The sequence below is a fragment of the Nuphar pumila genome, chromosome 2 (genome assembly GCF_984573655.1).
Source record: "Nuphar pumila chromosome 2, dmNupPumi1.hap1.1, whole genome shotgun sequence".
Taxonomy (NCBI): Eukaryota; Viridiplantae; Streptophyta; class Magnoliopsida; order Nymphaeales; family Nymphaeaceae; genus Nuphar; species Nuphar pumila.
This window is the reverse complement of record NC_143250.1, coordinates 84,446,587-84,458,335: the sequence shown is the minus strand read 5'-3', so window position 1 is coordinate 84,458,335 and position 11,749 is coordinate 84,446,587. Positions and strand designations below refer to the sequence as shown.

Sequence of the window (11,749 nt, the reverse complement as noted above, 5' to 3'; positions counted from 1 at the left end):
GTTAGTGTCAATTGGTGTGGATTTGATTTCCCCAGTTTCCTTTGCAGATAGATAAGTATCCCTACTTTTGGTTAGTTTTAAATCTCTTCACTTTGTTGGATATGCTTGGTGTCTTATGTCTCGAATCATGGATGCTGCTTTCTGTTATTGTTTTTTCTTCTCAGAAAGGGGTATCATATATGGCCATGAAGTTGATATACAGAGTATCATTCATCATTTCATTAGGCTCTCTGCAAAAAAGTCATCTTGGTGCTTGGTCTCTGTACATAAGATAGGAAGAAAAATTACGTGAAGATTAACTTCAAACGAGTTGGGTCGCCGGATCCTCGTTAATGGCTTGCTTTTGTTTTTCTGGGCTGCACTCATTCTCCTTGCTCTTCCCACACAGCAACATGTAAAGGCCAATGACCATCACCACAGATCCTAACACGCTGCACAAATCTGAGAGTATCAGAAGACACTAAAAGTATACTAGAAAAGAATGACCTCTTTTATGTGAAACCACAATCAGAATGGAACAATCTACAAGATAAAGAGAGGAAGAAAAAAAACAGGACACAAGATTTATGTGGTTTAACACTCAAGCCTGGCGTAAGCTAAAATTTCACTAGCAAGCTCCAAGGACATACAGTGGCTCGATGCAAAGCTCTCAAAACCTTAATCTTCAATACACCCAAAAACTCTCATACCCAACTCTAAAAAGGTGATGACAATATATATATAATGAAGGGCAGAAAACCCTGACTAGTATAAAAAGAAAACTTACAAAACTAGACAGGCCTATACTGCAAGGGCTCTGTCAAAAACTAGACAAGTCTATACTGCAAGGGCTCTGTCCTGGCACCCCTGAAAGAATTTTGTGATGGGCTCCAAACTTGTGTTATCAGCCCAAATCCTCCACGACCAACACAAACATCATGGAAAATTCTTATTGTACAGTCTCCAAAAATATTTTCAAATCGGGTCATCGATCAAAATGAGTCCAAGATTCAAGACACCCAAATTAAACAACCTCAAATGAGGGTAATTGAGAGCTCATCTAGTGATGTTTATGCATCATATCTTTGGTGGTATGCATTGGATGCCCTTATTAGGACTCAATGTGAGTTATAATGGAATACGGGTCCCATCATTTGAAATAGGACGGGTTCCATCATACATTCAATCCTTGCCATCCGTTTCCTGTTCAATGCTTTCCATTTGTAGATAAGTGTGACCAATCAAAATGGAGCCCACCATCACCTACTATCTGCTAATTGATTGAGATCAGACATAAATGAAGAAGAGGGGGAAGGGACCCACCTTCCTAGATGCAATCGTTCGTGCAGAAACGTGACCTCGATGATGGCAGCCACCAGCTGAATGAGTGGGCTGAATGCTGCAGTGAAGACGGGGCCCCTCTTCTCAACACACCATGCCATCAGGGTGTAGGCTAGGCAAGCTCCCACAGCACCCTGCATCCAAAGTGCAAATTCTCAGCCAAATTTGGGAATATTAGCACTAACTCTGCTTCTTCCTGTAGTCCCTCACGCAATGCTAAACTGCCAGTCTTTGGAAATTAATTGACGGTGCCCCCTGTTTGTTGCCAATTTTATCAACCTAGAGCCAATTGTGAGTTGAGCTCGGCAACTACTCTTTTTGGCTAACTTGCAATTTCGAATTCTATGCAACAAATATCAGCTACATTTTTGTAAATATCGGGATTTTATCGTGATATTTTCAAAAGCAAATAAAAAGTGCCATACTTTCAAAATAACACCTACTTTGAAAATAAAACATTTGTTTTCAATATTAATGTGATGAAACCACATTTTCTATTTTTTTATATTTTTGTATTTTAATTAAAGCAATATAATTTTTACATTTTTTATTTTTTATATATGTCAGTATTATCCTCCCAAAGATCTTCACTGGTATCTAAAGCATGAGAGGCTGATTTTTTTTAATGGAACACCTTGATGTTTTTAATTAAACGTCCACTCTATATCTTGGTATACACCTGCCTGGGTTGCTTAAGTGGGAGCGGGCCTGGGGAGAAGGCGATAATCCCTTAATTTGTCCCAAGTTTAACTCCCACAGGGTGTGCTACTTGAAGGATTGGGTGTTGGTGACACCACCTGAGGTTTACCTCACGGGTTGGTGAGCCCATTAGGTGACCGGGTTCTCAGCGAGAGTTCCTTGTCATAAAGCAAGAAAAAAAAAACGTCATAATTAAAACACTTACAGCGTACATGACTGTGATAAGCTGGAGTTTTCCTCTGAGTACCCACAGAGAAGGTTCCCGGTGAAGCACCAACGTGAGGGCAGCAGACTGAAGGGCGCTCAGGAAGGACACGATGGCGTTATTGGAATAGAGGGCAGGGTAAGACTTGGCGATCTTGGCTTGGATTATGAACCAAGACGCCCATGCAACGCTGCCGGCAAACAGCGACAGGCAGCCAAGGATCCACTCCTTCTGTGACTCCAACTTCTTTGAGGCTTCATGATTTTGGTGCAACTCGGATGAAGGGTGCGTGAGTGCTCTGCCTTTGTACAGGGTCAGCAGCATCGCACCGCCCACGCACACCACCGTGCCCATCACCTTTCCCACTCCTGACTTGCTTTTGATGTTCACACTCTCCATCCTGCAAGACAAACAAGGAATAAGGGACGCCCCCTACGCGTGAAGTCGTTGAGATGAAGGCACCAGATCATCAAACCTCATTAAAGCACGGGTGTGTCTGGAGCTTTTAGAGGTGCCCACCTAGTGTTGATTTGCAAAAGAGTGGGCGATGCCCATGAGAATCGAACCTTTGACTAACTAACGTCTGTCATTGCTTATTTACCGAAAAACATGCTTTAGATTGAATTGATTCATCAAAAAAAAAAAAAACTCTAATATTTTATCATCAAGTGTTTTTGCAATATAATATGATTGCACCGTCCAATCCAAATAAATAAAACGTTCCAGTGTAATATGAACCACTGATTTTTTACCTCGCTAGAAAATAGATAAGAACGTGAAAGGTACCTAATCCAATACGTGTTTACTATTGATCAGTTATAAACTATGAAACTAGATTTGTATTCTATTTATTTCTTACTACTTAGCTAAGTTTACGTTGTATTCCTTCAGCTAGATTGGACTGGAGTAGATACGAGTTAATTAAATAGGCACAAAACAACTGTGGAAAATGTGAATTTTTCGATTTAAAAAAAATGTATAAGAAAAAAACACTTAAATTGTTTTTGAGCTTTTTTTTTCAGACTTAGTTGGTACTCCAGTTAGATCGTTTTAATTAATGTAAGGAAATAATTCATTTAGGGACCAACCTTTTACACTGATCTAAAAAATGAGGGGTTCGTATTTTCTTAATTTCCTGATATTTATGAGCCTCCATTTTCATGGAAAGAGACCTACTCTTATGCCATACCCATTTTCATGGAAAGAGACCTACTCTTATGCCATACCCTACAATCCTAGCATCGGCAGAGTAAAACTTCAGGCTAGGACGCGTGCCCCTCAAGGCCTATCCTAGGAGTTGGCTTGTGCAGAGGGGCGTGCACCCATGAGAATTGAACCTTGACTGTCCATCTAGCAGCTAAGGCTCCACCCCACTAAACCAACCCGGCCGGTTGAGGCTTGAGAGCCTGATTGAATTGATCAATTCATAGAATTAGCAAATGAGGGTACCATCATATGCCATATGACCTGTCCCATTCTCCATTTTCTCATACCATGCAAGGGTTGATGTGACTAGGGGTGGCAAAACCTGACACGCCAACCCGCCTCTTAGGCGGGCTCGGGTTGGGCAAAAACGAACCTGTGTAATAAATGGGTCGACCCGCCTGCCTAACCCGTTTATTAAACGGGTCGGGTTCGTGTTAGGGGTATGCCAACCCGCCAACCCGATTGACTCGTTTAATAAACGGGTTAATTAGCCAGGCAGGTCAACCCGCTAACCCACCAACCCGTCCGCCAACCCGACCACCAACCCGCCAACCTGACCCGCTAACCTGCCAACCCGTTTACCCGACCCAACCAGTTTATTAAGCGGGTTGGCGGGTCGTGTCGGGTTACCCGTTAAATAAACGGACCGGGTTCGAATTGAGGTATGCTGACCTGCCAACCCTACCCGATTGCCACCCCTAGATGTGACTTTCCCGAGTTTCCCATTTGCATTTCAAAAGCTCAAAAGTCAACAAAACCACGTGGCATTCATCCAAAATACAAACAGACGGCCACGATGTCCGCATGAGCAAAAACGCTCATTTTCAGCATGACCTGATCTGCTTCCCATGGCTTTGGCAGTGGAGCTTACGTGGTGGGGGCGAGCAATACGGTGACAAAAGTTAAAAACGTCAACACATCGGCAACCAAAAACTTGTAAATCTCATGTTTTTCAGCAAAATTTCCGTAATAAAAAATAAATGAAAATATAAAATTTTATAAGGAAATATAAATAAAATTTATTCAAAATAAAAAACCATACGTTTTTTTCACAATAAATAGCCATAAAAATATAATTATCACTGTTAAAACACGTTATTTATATTTTTGATGAAAAACTCTCAAGAAATTGAAAATAGCACGAGAAAAATACCATTTTTTGAACTTTTGGGTAATTTCTCGCGATATCTTGGTGAGATTTTCATAAATCTCCCCAGATTTGTCACAAAACGAGCAACACATTAGCTTCAGAATCATATATATTTCGAATTTTCAGTACTACCAGAAAAGTTGCGTAGCGACAAAAAAAACGACAACCATGAACGCATTGGTTATCAGCCTTAGTCTTAGCTAGGGACAATTGTGGGACCCAACAGTGAGATGGAGGGCAGTCAGGTGCTGCCGGTCACTTTTGGTGTACACCTGATCTGCACTAACGGATGGCTCAGGTCCGGAAGGCAGATCAGGTGCAATCACATTGTAAACTTTAAGTGTACTGCTGCACGTCTCTCGAGCATTGTCAGCTGTGGGGCCCAATAGAAGATGGAAGGCAGATCAGCAGCAGCACATTAAAGTGTGCAGTGTGATTGCACTTGATCTGCCATCACAGGTTTGAGGCATGGCTGTGGAGTCAAGTTTCTTGCAAAGGTCTCTAAATCTGATCTTTCTAAGCCTATAGGTCACACGCTAAACATAGTTTTTCATAGAAGAAGGATCCGCAGATTCATGGCTCTCTAGCTTGAGAGGGTTCGGAGAAGAATTCTCTCTCTCTCTCTCTCTTAGACGCGAAAAGAAGTGGAGGACTATTTGGAGAGTTTGGTTATTTACAGTGTGGTGGTTTATATGAATGACCAGAAATGATGTTACTTTTCGGGATGTTCTGTTCAACCTTAATCTTTTGACTCATAGGGTCTTGGCTTATGTGTATTCTATCTTACGTATATATCTCAAAGACCTGCCTCTGCCTTCAACCGATCCTCATCTAGATGTCTGTTGTCTTTGATGAGTTTTCTGTTTTGTGTTTGGGTTTTTCTGTTTTTGTGTAAATGATGTTTTCATGTTGTGCGGTTGTGTTTGTGCTTGTGCTTGTGGGACTCATCGCTTTGTTGAGTTTCTCTTCAAGGCCAAAGCACCCGAGTCAGAATCCAACATCTTAGAATCTCATATCACCTCAGATCTGAGATCTAAAGCAATCAAACACACCCGTAGGGCCTCACCCACCACTATGCAAGACACTTGAGCATCCACCAGAATATCATCAAAGGGTCATGGCATTTGACTGACACCTTTTCAGCAAACCAAGCCAAATAACTAGGTTTATGTGCCTTGGTCCACATAAGGGGCTAGCTATTGTGGATAGAAGGCTAGCAATTATACAGTGCTTGTGTGTGCTTTCTCAAAAAAGCAAAAGCACGAGCTAAATAATGTGCCTAATACATCAGTTAGTGCACCAAACGTTATCCCACCACCACTAAGGAGACACACTGCAGTCAGTATTATTGTTGATAGTTTGGCTTACATACCCGAATGGGAGAGCAAATAGGAACGTCAGCACAGGGGTCATGTTGATGAAGGCGCAGCCGAACGTAGCAGAAGTGTGCTCCAGCCCAAAGAAGAAGAAGTACTGCGTCCCTGTCATCCTGAATCATGCCCAAAAGTTTCGTTATCAGTTGTGCCTACCTCAATTGAAAAGTATAGGAACTGTAGCCATCACATAAGCGTTGCATCCTGGCTTTTACTTTTTGCTATCATATGAATTTGACGCAAAAACAGAAATGGTTGGCTTTTACTCTTGTATTTATAAAAAAAACAGAAAAGAAAATAGTTGTTTTCAGCACTTGACATAAATGAAATGATGAAGAGCCGCACAAACGTAGGTGGTGCATGCACTCATGTCACATCTTATTGGTAGCCATGGTGTAGGGTAGGGCTGGTAAATGAACTGAACAGCTTGCGACTCGGTTAGGCATGAGCTCATTTGTGATCGGCTCATACAGCTGGTGAGCCGAGCCACCAGCAGCTAGTTTAGCTTAAATAAGTCGAGCCCGAAAGCAGGGTCATTGACTTGGCTTAGCTTGGGTGAGCTCGTATAAATAAAAAATATATATATTTTTAGGTGTAATATATATTTATATTTTAAGTATCTTGTGCTCGAATCGCCTTGTTTAGGGACAAGGTGGCTAGACACGAACTTGATCGAGCTGACTCATGAGCCCACTCCAATGGTAAACGAGCCAAACCCAAACATGCCTTATTTGATCCATTCGCCTCGTTTACCAGCTCTATGTAAGGGAAATCAAATTCTCAGAAGCAATGGAATGTTATTGTTTTTCCCGTGTTTTAATTGAAAAATATCAAAAAAATAACTAAACAAATAACAAAAACAATAAAAATTAAATAAAGTGACTCACTTTACCCAAGATATAACTAATATAAAGCGTAAAAAAAAAATCCGTTAAAACAATAATATTGTAGATGATTAAAAACATCGTAATATTTTGGCCTTTATGGCATCTTCAAAATATGGCCAATATTTGTTGCTTTGTTGGTTGGCACACCTACTACTGAACATAGTATTCACCATGCTGCATCATCTACAGTAGGGTATAGACCCACACTCCCATAAGCATTAAAGATGGCAGTATTTGTAGGATCAAGCATGGTAATGGTGCGCTGGATCATCTACAGTAGCACAGCTCTTGATCCCTATGGTCACGTTTGGAGTCAAATGGTGTCCTTGTATGTCTCGACCATGGAATCAAGAAAAGGAAAAAATGGATAATGTAATAATCATAGTTTGGAGGCAGACATGCTTACCCTAGTAAGGCACTTAAGAAAAGGAGCAGAAAGATGCTGATGGTTATTTTGGGCCTCTTATTCCTGCAGACAAAAATTTCATGCATGTTATTAAAAACATCCCTACATTGTATTATAAAGAAGCTACTCCTATATATTTAGCCCAAAAAAAATAAAATATATCATAAAGTAATGAAATATTAGATGTCATATCACAAAAGTAAATCCCCTTTTTAGTTTCAAATATAAAAAAAAAAGGACAAGAGCTATATATTTAATATAGTTAATTGTACGTACAATCAAGTGGGAATCTTGTAAATGCATTAACATGATCAATTTAATGGAAATCGACCCTTGTATGATGTTCTTTTAGTAAAAAAGGACGTTTTATAAAGTCGAAAAAAATGAGTGCATTTGCAATTTTTCACCGTCAGGGAAACCTATACACAGTTCAGATTCCAATGATCTAAATAAACTAATTCCTACTGAAAACAACATGAAGAACTGGGGTTAGGCAGACCCCTACCAGTTATACAACTATACCATTGGGTTTTGCATCTGCAACGCTCCAACACAAGATGATCTAAATAAACCAATTCCTACTAAAAACAACATAACGATCGCATCCATGAAGTGATTTTTTTTTTGAAAGGCAAGCTAGGGTTAGGCAGACCCCTACCAGTTATAAAACTATACCATTGGGTTTTGAACCTGCAACGTCCCGACACAAGGTGATGTGCACTAGCTGCTCCTAACAGACAAGCAGAGCCTCGTTGGTATCCATGAAGTCATTTTTACCAAAAAAAAAAAAAACAGGAGTTTGCTAAATAGTTTATATATACAAATGATCATATAAATGAAAAGATAAAATGTAATTCCTTCTTTTGTGTCCAAGGCAATTATCACAAACCACTATATAAGTTTCTCTTTTACGACATCTCCTTTTTTGGCTGTCAAGTGCTCACTTTTCTAGCATGGGCACAACATAAAGAGATTTAGAAACATATGTAGCAAAACAATCATCAAGTCGACTTCTTAGTATCATAAACCAATACACATGATCTCCCGAGTAAATGGTCAAATATATATTACTAAATTAATCATATCAGAACAATCAAGTTAGTTGTACTCTTAGTATTTTAAATGAATGCACATGATTGCACAAGCAAGTGACCAAATATTACTAAACTAACGAAACAAAATGCATTAATGTCACCCATTGAGTTTCCACGGCTCTAAGCTATTAATAAATACAAAGGTTGAATACATGTGCGCTACGAGTTTGCCCATTTTCCTTTTCAAGTTTTCAACAACAATTCATCCATTGAAAAAGGATAATAAAACTTCCAAGAGAAACTCAAGTCTCAAGCCATCGCAGTAGTTTCACCATACGATACCTTTTTTTAATAAAAAAAAATATATTTTTTATTTAAAAGCATCATTCTCAACATTTAGAATCATAGACCTTTTCTTTAATGATGAGGAACATCTAACACTATCTGGCAACTAGATTAACCAGAAGTGTGTTATCGGGCACAAAGGACACCCACCAGGCAAGCCACCAGAATGATAGGATAGACCTTGGAACTAGAGTAACCACACAATATGCTTACCAATCCATCTAAGACTACCTGCATGATTCTAATATCACCGATCAAAGTAGGAGGACGGGATTTTGTACAGGAATGTGGAATATTTCTGTAATTTTGCTAGACATGACTTTGCTCAATGGAAGGGGGCCTACCCCCCCCCCCCCAACACACCTCTTATTTCCTCTTTAGAAAGAAAAAAAATTATCAGTACCTCTCCACATAGTAAGCTATGGGACCAATGAAGATTGTTGCAACAGACTGCCGATACGTGATCAACACAAAGCGGCTCATTCCTTCATCCAGAACTTGCTTGACCAGCACATTCATCACAGCAAAGGCAACCTGCACCATCAGCACCACGGCCACCGGCAGCCAAATGCTGCTACCACTCTGTGCCTGTGAAACCATTTTTTTTTCTTTTTGATGACGAAGGGAAACCCTCACCTAGAACCGGGTCACTTAATCTTTGATATGATTTTCTGTTGAACCTTACTTTGGAGACCTGGCCGGCAATCTCAGGGATTTTATAGTCGTTTGGAGGTGGTGTGTAGTGGTCTAAACTCTAAACTTTATTCTGTGGAAGTGGGGGCAAACCAAAAGATTAAATTCTCCAGTGTCACTTCCCTACTTTATGTTACCTACCTTTTTAGGTTTTTAAAATTTTCCTTTTAATCTGTCAAAAAAAAATTTCCTTTTAAGAGTGCAAATCACAGGAAGATCACTTCCCATCATACTCGTCGATATCGCTGATATTTTTTTAACATCAGAATTTTATTACAATATTATACAAAAAAAAGAGAGAGATATTTTCAAGATAACAACTATTTTTAAAATATTAAAATTTAACCCGTTAATTATTAACGCAACCAAAACACTTCTTCGCCTAGTCTTTTGTATTATTTATATTTATATTTTTGCTTTTATATATATATATATATCATAAAGTTATATAATCTCCTCAGAAAACCCCATTTTTTCAAAAGCATCACGTGCGGATTTTCCCTCGCTGATGCTTTATTGTGACTATGCTTCCATCGATCGTTCTCCTTAGAAAATAAATCTAAAAGTGATCAAGGATTATGTCCTTTTCATGAAGGTTTTTTAATTACAATATAATGATCCTTAATTAAGAGGGAACTTCTTCCAGATCGAGTAGCGGCAACTCATAGTGGATCACTATGAAGACCTTTTAATTTATACCTTAGTTGCCTGGAGCTTTGATAGAATTTGAAACAGTACTGTTCCATACGCATGAGCATTCCCAATTAGGAATCCAATGATAAAGATTTATTTATCAACATGCAGTTTGACATGGTTGAGTACAACACAGTACCCCCCCCCCCCCCCATCCAATCCATGGTATTTGTCTTTGTTGTTTTTGTTAGCCAAGTTGGTGTTTGGCACGATTGCACCACCTTCACTCATCCATAGAATAACAGTTAAGTCAGCATAGTATTGCTAGCTAGCTTGCTACACATGCAGGAATGCTCTCATTTGTCTTTTTCACTTTTTAAGTTGACAAAATGATATGCTTGATAGACCGATCTTTAAAAAGCATTTGATTCTTTAGATTGAAAATTCTTGGTTTGTAGCATGAAAAACATAAGCTTTGGTGACAGATGGATTTTTTGGATTGAACGTTTCTTACAAGCTACTTCAATTGAGGTTTCTATGAATGGTGTGAGAGGTGAACCTTTCGAACCACGTTCGGGCCTCCGCCAAGAGAATCCTCTTTATTCTTTTCTATTTATTTTGGTCAATGGAGGCACTTTCTGTTATGATTAATTTGGCCGAGGGGCAGGTATTTTTTGTGGTTGTAATGTGAGCATTTTTCACCTCTTGTTTGCGGATGACCTATTGTTATTTGGTGAAGCTATGGATGAAAACATGTAGAGATTGAAAACATCGATGTTGACTAGTGATGGAATCTATTCTACTTCTTCAATGTACAAGGCGTCTGCTACACCATCAATGCAATGGCTGTCAGCGAAAGCACTTTGAGGAGGCGGGTTACTGTTAATGAGCTCATTCACAGGGTGGGTTATTTTGCAGGGCGGAATCAAAATAGAATGCAGGCTTAAAAACTTGGGTTTTCAGCTATGTAGCAGGTGTTCACTTTGCCGAGGCACCTATTTTGGGACTACAAACTCATGAGGTTTGTAGGAAAAACGAGATTGAGAAATATAGGAATTGGTTGAAGCTCACTTAATTGAATTTACAACCTCCTACAATCAATGTATATATAGAGGAACAAGTACAATGATAATCTCATTATCTTCTCATGATAAACTCGACTTCCTTATCTTCAAGTTTGACCGAAACTCTTGAATTGACCGATATTCTTAAATCTCATGCTTGGCCAGGACTTTATGGTAAGATATAACAACCGACCCAACAAGCGTCTATACATCCCTGGATCTTTGAGTAAAACACCATCGTCATTGTTGACTTTGACGTGCAGTTCCATGGGAAATTGGCTGGGCTTGGCTCCAAGGAGGCCCATATCCTGCAAAATATCAAGAGCATATTTACGCTGAAAAAAAAATACCAGCTTTGGATCATGTAACTTTAATGCCGAGAAAGTATTTCAGGCGACCAAGGTCTTTCAATCCAAAGTGTTGATGTATGTTAGACTTAAGTTGCTCGATGTATTGAATATCATCACCTGCAATGATGATATCATCCACATAAACTAGAACAAATATATGTGCCCCATTAGGGATCTTGAAGAAAAGAGAGTAATTGACCTTAGATTGTGTAAAACCTTCATGAAGCAGATAATGTGAGAGCATGGCAAACCAGTATCTAGATGATTGTTTAAGGTTGCACAATGACTTGTGCAGTCTACAAACCTTACACCCCCCCCCCCTGAACTGAAAAACCGGGTGGTAATGTCATATACACTTCTTCTATGAGATCCCTGTGAAGAAAA

The 11,749-nt window shown here is 39.4% G+C and overlaps 1 protein-coding gene across 1 annotated transcript; it reads right to left on the bottom strand.

Moving 5' to 3' along the window:
• Positions 1-301: 301 nt before the first annotated feature.
• LOC149845897 (WAT1-related protein At3g30340-like) lies at positions 302-9,225 on the bottom strand. Its single transcript, XM_089989695.1, has 6 exons — positions 9,029-9,225; positions 7,247-7,309; positions 5,953-6,069; positions 2,225-2,624; positions 1,303-1,454; positions 302-431 (listed from the first exon to the last, which is right to left on the bottom strand). The coding sequence occupies exons 1-6, from the start codon at positions 9,223-9,225 to the stop codon at positions 302-304; spliced, it is 1,059 nt and encodes a 352-aa protein (XP_089845821.1).
• Between the last annotated feature and the right edge of the window lie 2,524 nt (positions 9,226-11,749).

Excerpts from the sequence above, each read along its gene's own strand:
- LOC149845897 (XM_089989695.1), bottom strand. The coding sequence starts at position 9,225 with ATGGTTTCACAGGCACAGAGTGGTAGCAGCATTTGGCTGCCGGTGGCC. Across the intron at positions 6,070-7,246 it reads TTCTTAAGTGCCTTACTAGG|GATGACAGGGACGCAGTACT; the intron begins GTAAGCATGTCT and ends GGCATGATTCAG. Across the intron at positions 2,625-5,952 it reads CTATTTGCTCTCCCATTCGG|GATGGAGAGTGTGAACATCA; the intron begins GTATGTAAGCCA and ends TTTGTCTTGCAG.